Below are 17,169 nucleotides of genomic sequence, written 5' to 3'. Positions count from 1 at the left end.
AATAAAGAAATAGAAGTAGAAATCTGGAACCAAGTCTGCCTAGAATATTTCTAAACACAGTGAAGGAGGAAGCCTTGTTTGCTAAGCACCAGAATGAAAACAGTGTGCACTCCCCACCAGTTGCAGCTACCTTTATGGAAGATCCTGTGGGGCCCTCTCCAGCAATGGCCCATGGAGTTCTAGGTATCCTTGTGGACCCCTGTGAGAAGGCATCACGCTTCCCAGCTGCTTAACTGTAGAAACCACAGAGGAATTTCTGCACCAGAATATCCTCAGAAAATTGTGGATGGGGAACAGCAAGCAATCCTACAAGTGCTCCCGGTCATGGCTGATACCCAGGCAGTCTTTCAAGGGGCTTCTGCTTGCTGGAGAAGCAGAGTGGCAGGGGAAGAGCAGAACAGCAAGCCATCCACTCCTCAGCTTTGTGCTTAAAGGCACAAGCTCCCCAGCCAGCCTCCCTGACATGCACTTGAGGGGCTGCAACCCTTGCAGAGCTCCCTCTCAGACAGTGCATCTGCCCCACTTGTACCAGAGCTACCACAGTACACGGCTCTTCTTCTCGTACCAAGTCACTGAGCAGCAGTGCCCAGCCTGCCAGGTGCAACACCTGCACAGCCATGGCACTCCGACTGACTCCACCTGCAGGCTTCCTCCCTGGCATCACAGCATCCCCACAGGTCACTGGCATCATACCTTTGCACCAGCACGTGGTCACTCTGACAGTCTGTGCAGCAGAGGACAATGCAGTAGTAAACTCGGAACTCATGGGGCTTCTGTGCACTTCTGAGTGACGTGCAGAAGCTCAGGAACTCCAAATTGTAACAGGACATCCTGTGTAAGAAGGGGGTGTGCAATAAAGACATCCTGACAGGATTGGCCCTAAGCAAACACCTGGTTAGACTCTGTGGCATAGTGAGGAGGGGAAAAGCATGACAGGATTTTCCAGTTCCAGGACTGCTGCCCGTTGTGCTTTTCCATATTTTCCAGTTCCTGAGCAGCTGATGCATACAGACACAGAAGGGAGGGGCTCCTAGCATTGCCATCCCTTTCTCCTCCTCCTCCTCCTGCAAAAAGACTTTCTGAACAAGTTTCCCTGTGGTGTGGGGAGGACCCAGCCACAACTGCAGATACCGGGCTCACTTGCACTCACTCCCTTTTGATTTACAGAACTTCCCTGCTAACAGCTGCATTGCAGATGAACTCTCTTAAAGTGGACATGCAGTAAGTGAGACAGTAGGGCACGGAGCTGCTCCAAAGGCGATGCAGCCATACTGGCACCCTCTCTGCCGCATACAGAGGGACTGCAACCTGTGCAGGAACTTCAGCAACTCTGTCTTAATCCCACTAGGCACAGAGGGTCCACTACCTAACACAGAGAAACCTCACCAACTGAGCTTATTTCTGGACATGAGTTCCGTTCTTCTCCCCATCAGCTGATCACATCAGGTGTCCCTGGTTTTGGATGAACCAGCTAAGTAAGTATCAGACTACAGCTTATTAGCAGACAAAGTAACAACGCAGCAGAGAAGCAGGTCTCAGCAGTGTCACGTCACTGCAATGCAGGATCCAGGAATTCAAAGATGCAGAAGGAAGAATATAAATTCCTCTGGCTCAGTTGAGGTGCATGTTGACTTGTCCCCAAGCCAACTCCCACCACCCCTTCAGATAAGGTAACTGCATCAGTGAGATTTGGGTTTTGTTTCCGAGATGGGGAGGCAGTTTTAGTTGTGTTTTCAAACAAGAAAAAAACTTAAGCAATTAACATTTCATAATTCATCAGGGAGATGAGAAACTTTTTGACCATTTGTGAGGTGGTGGGAGAGAAAGCTTTTTAAACCCAGCTTCAAGACCACTGAAGAAACTAAATGTACACAGCCACAAAGAATTAACAAGGTATAATGTGCTTCCTTAAAGCTGGGTACCAAGCTCTGCAGCATCATAAACTGCTAGCAGCAACCAGAGTCACCTGAACTTGTCAGCAACATTTGATAACGGTTATCAAAAAAGCAAACTACCTTGTTCCTCTTTTTTCACATCTCTGATGCTGAACTTGGCTGTCTGGAGAAGACAAATGCATTATGAGAGCTTGACTTACAGTTTGCTGCTGTAGAAGTGCTTGCGCACAAAGGACAAGCTGACCAACACTTCACTCCTCTACATCATCCTTATTAAGTGCAACAGCAATTCAGACATACAGAGAAGGCTGTGGATCATTGCTCTGCACTGAAAATTTTAATCCAGGCAACTTTATAACAAGCAGCAGACACAACACAATATCCTAATCTGCAGAGCTGGCAGATTCTAAGCCAGATGACACACAAGTCTAACAAAAGTGGGCAGAGCTGAAAGCCACTTTTCAATTTGCAGTCCAAAAATCAGGAATATTTAAAGTAACACAAGAGCTATGAATCACTACCTTAACTTGCACTGAAGAAGCACATCGTCACAATCAAGCTTTGCCTCTGCACTGGCACCAGTCATAAAACAAAGCTGCGCAACTTCAACTGTCCTGATCTCTCTGACACAATCTCAACAGAGGACATTTGATACTCAAAGCTTAGATGGAGTATCCCTGAGGCAGGCAAAATTAAACTTAACAGCACACCAACTCTTTTGGCAAACAACAGAAAGCTCCTGCTTGGCATCACCAGGCTATACTCTAAAGTAGCCTCCAAGAAAAATGTTCCAGCAAGTCCCTGTGAGTTACAGGGGGCATAAAGACAACCTCCTCCTTCTACATCTATTTTTCCTCCAACCAATGGGTGATTTCTTGGCCAACTACCCATGAAATGTTATATGCTTTGACATAAGGGAGTATGAGGAAATAAATAAAAAACCCCAAGATACACATGGACATTTTCAGAATGGCAGCTGCTCTAAAACAGTAGAAGCACTGAGTTTATTTGGCAGGCACTGGAGACCAATATAGGATGAGTTTTAACAAGCTGTTTTCCCTGCAAAAGCTTCCAGGGCACCCATGGTATTTGAAATGTGCATCTAGAAAGTGCATCCGAGAGAAAGCACAGGACCATCCCCTATGAAGTCACACTTCAAGTCAGGTGTATGACATCAGGTCTCTAGCAGCAAACACAGCAGCAGGATCAACACACATCTTACACATCTCCAGAGCTGCAGGAAACTTTACACACTGACTATATTCTGCTGCACAGATAAGGAGACCCCCTGTAAAAGAGACATCCCTGTAAAAGAATAGGGATCAGAGGAAGGAAAAAAAAATGGTGCACTTAAGTTTAAAGATTTCTAGCTCTTCTCTCTCCTTTATTCACCTCAGACTTCAGGCTATGTCAGACTGCTTCTCCTTTTCTTACTGCTCCCCCTGTGATTGAAAAAACCTCCTCTTTCAAAAGAGAGTTGTCTTCAACATCAAGAAACAACATCTCTGTCTTCACAGCTATCGCTTACCACAGTCTACACCAACTGACTTATCGGAGATGACACGGTAACTGCAGAAGATAAAGCACATCCAAATCCTGAGTTACTCCACTAGACAAGCTGCAGCCTACACCAGCTAACTCAGGTGCCTAGAAGAGGAGCAGAAGTGAGGAAAAGGAAAGGAAAGAATCCTTTCCACAGGCTTTTAGCATCTGGTTTTCGATGCTTAGCATCCCTGTTCTCACTCATGGCCTGTATTCACAGGGGTTTAAAAAGTCCACTTGGGATTTGGGCTAGTGGGCTAGCCTATATCATTAATTTCCATAGATATTAATGTCTCATTTAATAAATAAATGCCTTAAGTTGAAGAAGCCCTTCTAGAACAAAACTAGTTTTTATTACCACAATTCTGTCTTACCAAGTCTGCAGACAAACATTTTATGCTAGTATATTGCTGTTCAGAGGTTTCCCGGGTACAACCAGGTAAGCCTTTCCTGAAGCTGCCTGAAGAAGTTACCGTGATAATTTGTAGTACTGCGAACAAACCAAGAGATATCACCTTTTGCTATGAAGCTCTGAGATTTTGGGCACTGAGTGCAGACACTCCTTCACTAGCTCCTTGCTCCACAGCCAACTGCAAATCACTAATTCTTTTAGGACCAGTCCTTATAATGGTCAACTTCCACAAAGGAGGCTGCAGCACAGGGTAGGAACAGGACTTCCCTCAGACTCCAGTGGAGGGAAAACTGCCCAGCTTTAGCCCACCACGCTATCAGCTCTGATATGTGGGGACATTGCTCCACTCAGCAGGGACAGAGGCAGCATACAGGATCAAGATCACTACTAGTCCTAATAGTGCTGACACGGTTTTGTATCAGACATTTTCAAAGACGACAGCCTTGCGTTACCAATGACACTCCTGCAGGCTCGTTAACATCATGTTCGATAGTCTGCAACCTACAGGCAACACTGAAACTTGATTATTTGCACAAACTCTAGCGTGAAAAAGCTCTAAGCACAAGGTAAAGAACTAGAATTATTTGTGGGTATAGGGAATAGAAAAAAGACCAAAAAAATGAGACCAGCTTTTCCCACTTCTTGTGTTTCACCTGCCAAAGCAATGCAAATCCTGATGATTTACCCAGTGAAAGAAGGGTGCGTTCACCCCCTCTTCAAAGAGGAAATCTGTCAGCAGCGTTGCCCAGAGTTTAGACTGCAGGAGGAATGCCAGCCCACATTCCCCCTGCCATCCCAGTGGCTATAGGAGAGCAAGCCTGGTATTTCTCACTAGGATGCTGTCCTTCGTTAATACATCATCACCCACCCTCCTCCCCTCCCTTCTCTCCTATGAGAAAGTTTAATCCTTTGGCTCACACGCATCTGGTAAATTTTTCAGTCCCTGTTTGCCACTGTCATCATGGCAACAGCCCCCAGAGATAACCCAGCAGCTCTGCCACAGCAGGCAGGCTCCCAGCCTGATCTGCCATTTAGCCTTTGGCTCATAGGCCTAAAAAGAGCTATGCCCACTCCCAGGTTCATCTTTGCAAGCACCTTCCTTCCTTAGAGATATGTTTACATGGGGTTTGTTTTTCTTTAAAATTAACTGTGTCTTCATTCCCACAATGCCTACTCTTTTCTCCACGACAGCTCTCAGCTCAATTTTTGGGACTCCAACAGAATCACAGTAACAATAGCACTGTAAAAAGAGTTGCTACCTTTGCTGCCCTGGAGAAGAAGGGTCTTGTGTTTAACAGCAAAATCATCCATGCCTCTTAGCAAAGAGAAAATATTAGCTACCAACCTTCTCCGAAGCACAACACTAACCTGGACTTGTCCCAGTGTCACTGCTAAGCACACTCCAGCCACAGGTAAGACAGGACAGCTCAGGGCTGCGGATGCTTGGACAACAGCTATCTCAAGATGGGAACTTTGGATTGAAGCAGCAGGACAGCAGGTCACTGCTTTGGAGAGATATGTAACTCATGCTCTCAGAAACTTAACACGAAAGTTATACGCACACACACATTCTCTGAAAGGTCATCACATTTACTCAACTCACATCTCAGAGACGGAGAATTCTCCCTCTGCCTCTGCCAGGAGCAGAGCGACACAGATCCCAGCACCAGTAGTAAAGCCACAGTTATCTCCTCCTTTCCTGACCCCATCATAAAACGGCAAGATACAACATTAACCAGCTCTCCTTACATCTGTGAATTAGTCTCAGACATCAGTAATTAGCCACTTGCACCAACCACCATACTTCCCAGTCTGCTCATCTAACTTGTGGGAGAAACAGGAATTCAGCAATATTCTCTGGGAGGAAAGAGGAGGGTAAAGCAGCATTACTAAAGAGCTATTTTCAGTCGAAGCATTATAGATTAATATAATTAAGGGTTAAAGTAACCAATCCACAAGAGTCAAATGAACAATCAAAACAAACTCAAAATTAAAACAGAAAGAAAGGGAGATGGATAGTAAAAGGTGAAAAAAGCTATGAGGAATCGAAATCTAACAACTACAGACTCAGTTTCCCCAGAAAGCTAAACCCATGCTCCACTTATCTTTGGCTATGCTCAGTGTTCAAAAAGCTTATTTCTAAGATACTGCCAGCCCATTTCTTCAGAAGTATTCTGCTGCTGTTCTCCAAAAATCATGCAGGCAGCAATAGCAGAATGCTTGGAGAGACATTACAGACGTATGAAGTGATATTTAAAGAGACAGCAAATTTAAGAAGGAACATGATGACAGCCTAACTCATAGGACCCCACTTTTTGAAGCGTTAAGCTTATGGTCATAAGGACCAGCAGGAACTACAGGTAGTTTAAGTTACAGGGTGACATTCCCTCCATAGACTAAAAAAATATCTAGTGAGCACCTCAAGATTTTAAGGACGCATTTGCCCATCAGAAACCAATGCGTCTCTGCTTTCCCCACGATGACTACTCTGGACATTGACATCACTTCTGTTGCAGGCAAACAGTGATGTCAGATACTCCACAATTTCTTTTACAACATTCAAGGCCTCTTTCCTGTGCTGGTGACCCTGGTGCCAGCCAATATTGCCCTCTTTCCCCAATCAAGCCAATAGCAATAGTTCACTCTTATAGCCTAACACTGGTAAATGAACTTTTTTTCCTGTAAAGTCTGGTATCTTGGTGAAAATCAGGAGATTTCAAGAACAGGAAACAAAAAGAAACCCCTGAAATACCAAAACAGGTGACAGGTCAGAATTAATGAAAAGGGGGATGATGCCCTGGTTGTCAGGGTTTTGAAGCAAATAGATAGTGCTCATAGATGGCACAGTGGAGAGAAATTTGTTTATTAGCGTGCTTCCCTTTTAAAAACTTTCTTCATCCAATTTGCAGGGCCAAAAAAGCTAGAATAATTCCAGAGCATGGAAGGGAACAAAAATATTATCATAGTCCTCTCTTAAAACAGTGAAACGGTGGTGCTAACCCACTGTTGGGGAGGGGAGCACTCTTTAGAAATTCCTTTATGATCCACGGATGACTCCTCCTCTGCTAGCGATGTTTTGGTACTGTTCTAGAGAAGAATTAAATTTGGAGACAGTGAAATCTCCACACTGCACCCCAAAACAAACAAACAAAAAAAGGCAAATAGTTTTTGCACTGGATCCTTCTTACAAGAAATTCAAGTAGCTTCCCTTGCCCCAACTATCTACAGGGTTCTCAAGATACTGCTCTTCACTGGAGGGACACCTGCAAATATTTCAACTGTGGCTTGCTGACCAGAGTAAATGCTCTAGAGCCAAGGGCTTTGAGACACGTGCAGGAGTTAGTCTTATCACATTTCTGCCATACAAAAATCCAGGTTATATTGGGAAAACAAGAAACCCGACTCTCTCATCAAGCCCCTTTCTCCAACCTCATGCAGAGGCAGTAGGAACTCCTGCCCAATCTGTGTGCCCACTTCCCCCCCTCCTCATTGTTAATGCCGGAAATTTAATACTCAATGTGACCACTGAAAAGACAGACACAAGCTGAAATCCTGTCTGCTCTGTTCCAGCTCCTTTATAAAATATACAGCGTAAACTGAGAGGCAACCTGGGGTAACCCCAGCCATCCACAGTGGGAAGGAGCCAGCTTCTGGCCATAACGAGCCACAGTAAAGCAAGGCTTCCACCACTCACCGCACCACCAATCTCTGCCAGCTGTCATGCCAGGGCACCCTTCTGCCTGTACTGATGTGTTGGGGCAGGCAAAAAGCCAGGCTGATCCTCCGCAGCCCCCCACTAAGCTCCCAGCTCCAGCCTCTTCTCGAAGGAGCCCTCCTCTTCTCCTAACACCTCTTCCAGCGGAATTTCCCCTAGTGATATATATATACACACACATTCATCTCCTGGGAGCTGCAGGCAGAGGCAGGTAGGAAGAAAAGGGGGAGGCAGGCTGCTGGTGGGAGGTAGATGGCTGCTGTTTCTGACATCAGCAGAGCAGCTCTGCCACCAGCCCCTGACACACACGTGTGCTGTAGTGCAGAGCAAAGAGTTCAGTCGCTATCCACATGCCCACCCCACCGATTCCTCTCCTGCAGCCCTTGCCCCACTCAGCCCCTTACAGTTCCTGCACCAAGCAATCCCCACCCTCACAAACCACTCTGGGCGGGGGGGGGGATGGTGCAGCACTCTTTGCCCTGCTCCCTACATCCCTCCAACATGTGCAGAGATCTTCAAAAAATCCCCAGCCCACTGTAAGCCAGTCTCCTATATATGCTCCCTAATCACAGCACTTCTCAGACTCCTGCAGACAGCAGAGAGGCAAAGAGTGGAGCTGGGGTGTAGGGAAGCTCTTCTCTCAGCCAAAGACCCTGCAGGAAGGGCAGCTCCTCTCACACACCAAATGACCAGACCTGATTCGGCCACTCAGTCAGTAAGGCTGAGCAAACATGGTTTGATTTGCTATCCTTTGCAAGAAAGGACATTTGTCCTCAACCTGCAAACACAGGCACACACAGAAGACAGCTATTACGGGACATTCCTACACAAGTTTGGATTTGCTCTTCAGCCACCTGTGACGGGCCTGCTGGGCTTCCCCGCTCCCGCACAGAGCTGACCGCCCCGCTGCAGTGCACCACTGCTTCACGCAGCCAATTCCAGAGGGTGTGCGGTAACCCACGGGGGACTCAGAATCTGGCAGCCACAAGAGCAGTCCAAGAGAGTCCTAACTCCAGCAGCAGCTAAAAATGCATACAGAGCGGATCAAGGCAGATGTTAGGGACTGATGCTCCTAAACGTCCTCTGCAGCATTCAAGTTAAACGTTTTAGCGTTCAGGGAAACTACTACTGACACCTCCAACAAAACATATTGTAAAGCCCAAATCAGCAACCACTACAAAAGCCAGGACAATAGAGGTGTGTGAAAAAAGCGCAGAGTTTGAAGAGTGTTTTTTTCCTGTCGGGGTTTGATACACAGAAGTAATTCTCTGCTCCTCCCACAATCCACATAATCTCCTCCAGGAACAAGAACAAAATAACTGGGTAGACTGCAAATTTTTATCTGGTTTACAAATTTGGAAAGATGAAAAACAGTGACAGAAGACCTCTATTTTGCAGGCAAGAGCAGAGCCACAGTAAGGAGAATCCAGTGAAGTGGACTAACTTTCAAGGCAGCTGTTATTAATTTTTTCATCGAAAGACATCACTTGCAAGAGTTGAAAGATACAGATTTTCATCAGCAAATTAAATTTAACAATAGATGTAAAGCACAGAGATTTGTCATCCAGCACCTCAAAAAAAGTGCCAAAAATACTACACATAGTGGCAGGATCACTAAATGCTATTTGGTATATGCAATATCCTAAAAATTATCAAATGGTAAAACTCTGCCTACCTCTCTCTTGAAGTATATGTTGGAGAGTCAAATCAGGAATATTTCCCTACTGCTACTAAAGCTACTGCTTCTCTCTTGATCGTTTTGATCACTGCAAGTAATTTTACTTTATTTGAACTTCATTGCTGCCTAGGAACTGTAGCACTACTTGCTATGAATTTTCATGATCAAAAAGTATTCTGCTGAAACCCACAAGACAACTTTTAAAAAATTACAGTTATTACTTTCTGCTACCCGTAGCTCTGGTAAAAGCCTGTGCATTCAATCCCATAGGAATTTCAGATGACTGAAGCATTGTATTTCCCCCATGTGTAATAACCACTGCTCTTATATGTCAGCTGAACGCTGAGTAAGGTGAAGTCTGTTTCCTCTCCCTTTCCACAAGCATTTGGCCCCTATTTAACATTAAGCTTCTTGGCATGCTCCTCACTGGGCAGTCTTAAGCATCAACACAATATAAATAATAGCAAATACCTCATTAAAGCCAAAATATGAATTTTAATCTAGACCAGCTCTTACTGACAAAACTTATTAAAAAAGAGAGAGAGCAGGCATCCAAAACTCATAGACAATACAGAAACAGAGACTCTCTTCTCAACATCTGACTTACTATTTTATGAAGGGTGAAGTTTACTGGACTGAAGTTGTTAGCACTGCCCTTCACAAAGACCAGCACCACTTCCATCCTCCTAGCTTTCACAGAGAAGCCCTGTAAAACACCATACCTCTTCAAGTCTTTATCCTTTAACTGCACACAATTCACCCTGAAGCATTCCTCTCCCTCCTTTTCAGATACGTACAGTCAGCTTTTCAGCACTTCCCAGTGAACTATCTAGCATTTTTCATCAAGAGTCTTGAAAAACAAAGGTAACAAGAAGTACTGCAGAAGGAGAGCAAGGCCCTGTTACCATCTCCTTGTACATAATCAAGGAAAGCACTACAGCAGGCGAAACTTCTGTGAAGCAGCCGTGGGCTATACACACGTTGCGCCAGAAGCAAGATCCTGGCCCTTGAAGTAGCAGTGGCTACATCAGGTATCCACACAGGCTCAAATTCTGCTAGAGGTGGTAAAAAGTGTTAAATGTGGTTATGATTAAGTTGGAGAGGGGCAAGCTGTCCCTACATGAGGGAATATTCTGGCTCTGTGACCATGCCCAGAAGAAAACCAACAACACGGGCAGCAGGTCAGGAGGGCGGGTTAACCTGCACAACAGAGAGCAGCTGGTGCACAGGAAAGCCCCGTGCACAGGTACTGATGGGCAGAGACATGGACAACCTGAGGAGAAGTGCCAGCTTGAGGAAAGGACACATCGGGCAACATATATGCAGGATACTGCAGAATTAACACCTTAATGCTCCTCCTGAGGGAGACGGCTTTCTAAAATGCCTTTTCCCAAGACTTTAATTTTCAGGTTGCTGAATCGAATTCTCCCTAATCACTGATTTACAGCTGCAATGTCTAAATAGCACACATTCATCCTTCACCGCTTTAAAGACCTATTCCAAGGTGAATTCACTAACTTCCTATCGAAATATTTAGTTCCTTTCTGTACTATCAGCTATCAGCAAACACAGCAGGAATAAACTGAATATATAGGTTCCTCAGTTAAGTCACCATCCACTTTTCACAGATTCTTTAGCCCTCAGTTAAGACTTCAGTGCAACCTGATCATGTTTCTGACACGTTTCTATACTAGCAGAAACATCCGTTTTCTTTCTTTGCTCTCCTCACCCTCTATCTAACCAATACCTTTTTAAGTATATCATTGTCAGCTGCCTCCAGTTAAGTAGCCTGAGGATCAAGCTAGCAGCCTCAGTGTGTTTTATTTATAAGAAGGTATGAAATCTAAAAAGTAAGTATAGATCAAAACATGGCCATATTCACCCATACTTCCTTTTCCTACTTGTTGGACCATGTCATCACCTTAATATGCAAAGCAATTACAAGCTGTATATTTCGCTGTAACTCATTAGATGACCAAACACTTAAAAACTGAATCAGTCAGCTTTTCTGTGAGTTTTGGACTTCAGCTAATATGTTTCTGAATTTTGTTTCACTATATTCACCCTGCAATTTTCCCCATTTTTCTTATCTCCAGCATTACCGTCAATACCATTTCCTTTACAAGAAAATTGTTTATCCTTTATAATCAATCTGCCCTCTCCCTTCTCTAAGCAGGCTGGTGTCCACTAACTAGTATCTGAGAACATGGCTCTCCTGAGCTTTAGGTCTCACTACAGGATGGACAAGGAGGTCTGTGGAGCAAACATGGCATTAATGGCCGTCAGTAAAGCAAAGCCACTCTTCAAACCTCTCCCATATTAAGTTGAACTAATTTTGAACTCAAGAGATTGGATATCCCACCTACATCAGCAGACACTCTCACGTGACCATGGAGTGGACACTAATTCTCACAAGATCTGTAGCCACCTCCTTAACAATCTAGGGCTCCACTGGTTGGTCTCCAACATGACCTCACTCAGCTAAATACCAAAACATTGGCACATATGGTTACTTCCAGAAGTTAAAAAAAAATTAAAAAAAAAATCATCACTCTTCACAGCACTCTACCACTGACACTACTTCTCTATGCAAGCTATAGCAAATGGAAATTTTTCACTATTCTTCTGCTCTTATCATCACATTTCATATTCTGGCAAAAAGGAGAACACATATTCTATTTTTCTTTTTTATAAGGATTAGGCAAAACATTATTCACTTCTAAATCATTTATCAAGATCATTTGCTTTCTCCTCTTGCTTTTTCTTTTTCATTTCTCTGTGAACACCCCCTACTAAGCCCTCTACTCAACTAGAAGATAGTCAAGGGCTTAATACATTAATTTTGTCAAATATGAAAGACCTCTAAAGACTTGCAACTTTTTTTTTCACCTCTTCTAGAAACAGTTGCCTCTCACATCTCAACTTGTTGCAGTCCTTGCTTTCAGCATCTTTTATTGCAGTTCAGTTTCTCTTATTCTCCCCCTCATCCACCCCCCCCCGCAAGGCAACTTTAATCCCTGTAGTGATTCCTTACACACTAGAAGATACACATTCTTTTCATACTACAAGGTCTTTGTGCATACATAAGTCCCCAAAAAACCAGAAGATTAACGGCTTGGGGGAAGAGTTAAGATTTTTTTCTGTTTTCATAAGGCTACAGTCTGGTTTCAGGTTTTGTAAGTCTCCAGGACTAACAAAAGCACAAAAACACTCCAAAACTTGCTCTAATACGCTGAGAAGTCAAATTCATCAGATTTCTCCACCCAACCTCTTTCTGCCTTTGAAGGCAGGCTTGCTAGTTTCCAAACACACCACCTTTAACTACAGCATGAAAGGAGCAAGGCCAATAGACAGCACTTATCCTTCAAAAAAAATAATCACATCTGTTCTGGTAAGACAGATCTCCTCAGTAAAAAAGACATCCAGCAAAATCAGTCTGCAACACTTCTGTTTATTATGAGTGATTGGTACACACAGACACGTAGGTAAATCTATCTCAAGAAAGACCTCAAGAAGAAAAAAGACAGCCTCACTTTACAGAGTATCTATTTCCAGACATAGGAATTTTTCTATCATCCTACACTACCTTCTTTTAGTCTCCTCTTTGCCACACAACTCAATTATTTTGCAATGCTCAAATAATGACTGAAACAAGCAACTACAGATCACTTAAACTTATTACAGCCTCAACTCCACAGAAGCATTTTCTGTTAATATACGGAAGAAAGGCAGATTGAGACACTAACCTCTCGCTGACAGTTTTTTGGTATTGATGATTTTTGCAGCATATTCCTGTGAAGAATTTTTCTTTACACATCTGCGGACCACAGAGAAGGCTCCCCTGGAAGGAAAATAAAGAAGGTAGGTACTATGAAACTGAAAATTTGAATATAGCAGCAACAATTCCTGTCCCCAGAGTGGACCAGATTAAGGACAGGGCAGAAGACATACAGAAGAGAGAAACAACACATGAGAATCTGATGAACAGTGCATGCTATCTGATCAGCAATAAACTTGGTCCAGATGGTACTCAAGCCTCCTGAAGACCCCTAAGAGACAGCGTAGTAAGAAGAGCACACTGTGTAGGGAGAAAAAGACCATACAGGCACAGAAACAGGACATGAAAGGATTGATAAATGAGAGACGAACAGCCCAGAACAGTGCTGTGAACACTGGACGATAAGTTCGTCTCCTTAGCAGTTACATCACAAAGCCAGGACTCATTTCTCCCATGTTCAAGTGCCAGCTCGGTCACAAAATCGCTGCAACACTTTGCAGAAGTTATTAATTCTTTTATATCCCTCAAACCACCTGCAAAATGGGGATAAGTCTGTACCGATTAATGAAGTGAGTAGGAAGCTACGAGGCTTAGTACATTTTCTCAAGCTGAAACTATTGACATTATTATGACTATTTCAAAGAGAATTCCTCTTGGAGAAGGGGTCTGAGAGAGAGGGAAGAAGGACTTCTGTGAGGAAAAAGGAGAGAATACAACAGAGACCAAGGTGAAAGGATAGGGACTCAAATTCTACAGGACTACAGAACTATACAGTGAGCACTTGAAAGCAGCACCTTATTTTTTAAAAACAACAACAACAAAACAGGGTGGGAAAAGAATAACAACTGCCTCTACAGAAAAGACCTGAGAAGGGGGAAAGGAAAAATATGAGAAAACTAGCAGAAAATTCCAAGTCCTTCAGATCAGGACTGCAAACCCATGTCTAGGGACAAATGTACACATTTAAAGTATAAGAAAGGGGGACAGAACTGCACAAGGGCCCCACATATAGTTAGCATGACAGGGAGCCTAAAATAGCTTGAATCCTCCCAATACTGCAGAGTCCTGCCTTTTTATCCCCTTCCTCAACCTCTACCTACAAACCAATAAGCATCAAGGTGAGCACCAGCACCGGGGCCCGGGCTTGGTGACACACAGCTGCAGCACTGTTGGGAGGGACGGGGACACTGGACTGGAGAGAAGAGATGCAGCAGAGCCAGGCAGTTGGTGCAGGAAGGGAGGGAGAGAGCAGCAGCACCCACGAAAGCACTGTCCCCATAATCCTACCCTGGCCCTTGCTACGCTGCTTTCCTGCCCAATGGGGCTCCCCTGCAAAGCCCTGTCCTAGGGTGCAGCTGCAGGTCTGCCAATGCGGAGACAAGTGCGGAGAGAGGGAGGGAAGGAGCGAGGGAGGGAGGGAGAAGCGCGGTGCAGCGGCACCTGGTCCTTTCACAGGGACAAGGAAGTGGGGACTGAAGCATCGCGGAGTGGCTGTAACAGTGTCGCGTCCCAGCGCAGAAACAGTTGCAAGAAACGGCAACGTGTAGCTGGGAGACGGTTCGGGTAGGAGAATGGGGCAGCCAGGTCCTGAGGAAGGCAAGGAGGGAAGAGAGGAAATCTCGGGGTGCAACAGGAGCGCGCAGCCCGAGGCAGGCTGCGGGGACACCCGCTGCGGCGGGGTGACCCAGAGGGGCAGGAACACCTTTCTCTCCGGCGGCGGTGCCGCTGGGGTGGACGGGGGGTTGGAGAGCAGGATTACAAGCGCGACAGCTAATCCTCCTCCGGCTCCCGAGAGAGCCGGGTGGCCGGTACAGGGCTCCCGGCAGCGCCGGCGGGTCCCGGGGCCGGGGCGGGCGGCGGGGCGCGGCGCGGGGAGCGCAGCGGGCTCCGTACTTGCCAAGCTCCTCGTAGAGCTGGTACTCGTCGGTGAAGCGGGTGCACGTTGCCGTGGTGGCCATGTTCGCGCTGCGGGAGGTTCAGCGCCGCTGGGGCATGGGGCAGGGCGGCGGGGACGGGCCGGGCGGGCGCGCTGCTCGGCGGCCTTTCCTCCTGGCTCGGCGGGGCGGCGCGGGCTCCCCCCGCGCCCGGCTCGGCGCTCCCCGCTCCGCCGTGCACAGTCACCGCTCGCCGGGGAGGGGAAGGAGGCTGAGCCTGGCCAGCACCGCGAGAACTGGCTCGGAGACACCCCGCGCCGGCCCCCTCCCTCCGCCGGCCCCGGCCCGCCGCGGGGTGTGGCCGCCGGGGGCGCTCCCGGGGCGCCCGCAGCGCCGCCGCCCGCCGGGGGCTGCAGCCGGGGCGCGGCCGCTCCCCCCGCCCGCGGCCCCGGCGCGGGCACTGCAGTGAGCGACCCGCCCCGCGCCAAGGGCGGGCGGAATGCGGCGGGCGCGCCCCCTCCCCAGCGCTCCGCGGGCGGCCGGGAGCAGACCCCGGCCGGGGGCACGGCGGCTATTTCTCTTAATTCCTCCCGCGCAAGCCGCGGCCGGATAAGCTCCCTGCGTGCAGCAGGAGGGGAGGGAAGCGAAGCGGGAGCTGCTGCCGCCGCCGCCGCCGCCGCCCCCCTCCCCCGGGCGCACGTCAGCGGGGCGAACACCGGGCCACCCGGCCCCTGCGAGCCGCGGCCCGCAGGCAGCAGCCGCCCGGTTCGCCCCGGCCGCTCCGTGAGCGGGGAGGGAGCAGCGGCAGCTCCCGGCCGCAGTCCGAGCCCGGCGCCAAGCGCAGGGGACCCGGTCCGCAAGCGGGGCCTCAAGCCCTTCTCCGGATCCACCTCAAAGTTGGGCCCGGCGCTCCCGAGCGCTGTCAGTCTGCCCGACCTTGGGGGCGCGTGTGGGAGTCCCCGAGGAAATGAACCATCTGGTGCAGAGGTAAAGTGGTAACACGTGAAGTGTCTTTCAACTGTTAATAGAGTGAGACCCGGCATTCGCACACGCGCGTGGTTTATGGTGATGAGACTTGGACGTAGAAGACAAACAGAAATCATCAGTCTTCAACTACAAAAGAAAACAAACCGGCCTCTGTGCCGTCTCTACTAGCATACCATCTGAGAGTGCTGCTGCAGTGCCTTTATAAACAAGTTTGTTTTCACCTTTTACTTAAGTGAGTCTGTCTCTGTCTGAACAATTGCCAAATCTGCTTAATATGCAGATTTATATAGGGCAGTCACTGATCCAGCCAGAGAGAAAAGGGCTGCACTGGCCTCTCCTGCGTGACTGGGAGTGAAAGCTGTGTTAAGAACATTCGGAGAGACAGATGAGTGTACCATAAGCCAGGAGTAGCATTAAACTGATCTGAAAATTAAGAGTACTGTATGAGTGCCATATATTCCTGCACTGTGTCTGGACTATGAAATCGACATGTTATTCAATCGTATGAAAAGCAGTGACAGCAGCCACCTGCATATCCCCCCCACTCCCTGTCTCCAGGTTAAGTGCAGCCAGCCCAGTGCTGCAAAGTCTACACCGAAGTGATGCAGTGGACAAAAATTCCCTGAGCCTATGCAGAAAGTAGATAGCAAAAGTAGGACAACATAACAGTAGCATTACAACAAAGCAATACCTCTAGAAGGTGATTATGAAACAACAGCATTCTGTGTCTTACACCATGCCAGCATTTAAACCTGGAAACCTGCTGACACAGCAGAGTAATTCAGAGAACCAACAAATGATCTATCCAACAGGTACCACTCGATCAGCCTCCTACCAAGCTAACTGTGGTCCAACAGCCTCATTTTGTGGTCCCCCGGTTTCTTTAACACAACAGTTGCAGCCAAGGAGTAAAGCAGTTGACAACCCATGGTCCTTACCAGAGGCATCAGCTGATAATAAGAAACTCAAGTGGGAAATTATATATGCAAAGGTGAACAATATATCTGATACACAACCTGCAGTGCACTTCCACCATCTGAAATGCCATTAGATGTCCTTTGTGCAGGAAAGGTGATCTGTTAAATTTGTGCTGTGGTTGCGCTAGGCAATGTCATCAGGATACATGCAACCCAGTCCCCAATATTAAAATGTACAGAGCAACTGGAACAGGACTTCATTCCACAACGCAAAAACTGACTGGATGTTTAAAACCAAATTTTAGCATGCTATGCTTGAATGAGCAGTCAGAGGGAGAGAATCTGACTTTTGTGCAGAGGGAAGTGGTATG

The 17,169-nt window shown here is 46.9% G+C and overlaps 1 protein-coding gene across 12 annotated transcripts in view; it reads right to left on the bottom strand.

The window, feature by feature from the left end:
- CAMK2G (calcium/calmodulin dependent protein kinase II gamma) overlaps positions 1-15,107 on the bottom strand; it is a 117,554-nt gene extending 102,447 nt beyond the window's left edge. For 11 of the 12 annotated variants that reach the window (XM_017806894.1, XM_017806882.1, XM_017806887.1 and 8 more), the window contains exons 1-2: positions 14,914-15,107; positions 12,989-13,083 (exon numbers count right to left, since the gene is read on the bottom strand). In XM_017806894.1, the coding sequence (XP_017662383.1) occupies positions 12,989-13,083; positions 14,914-14,978 (160 nt within the window). In that variant the 5' untranslated portion in view covers positions 14,979-15,107. Of the gene's footprint in view, positions 1-12,988; positions 13,084-14,460; positions 14,712-14,913 lie in introns of those variants that run through there. The other variant, XM_017806883.1, reaches the window with a different exon arrangement.
- Between the last annotated feature and the right edge of the window lie 2,062 nt (positions 15,108-17,169).

The sequence above is a fragment of the Lepidothrix coronata genome, unplaced genomic scaffold (assembly GCF_001604755.1).
Source record: "Lepidothrix coronata isolate B3197 unplaced genomic scaffold, Lepidothrix_coronata-1.0 Scaffold17, whole genome shotgun sequence".
NCBI lineage: Eukaryota > Metazoa > Chordata > Aves > Passeriformes > Pipridae > Lepidothrix > Lepidothrix coronata.
Note: the sequence above shows the minus strand (reverse complement) of the source record. Positions and strands in the feature narration are given on the sequence as shown.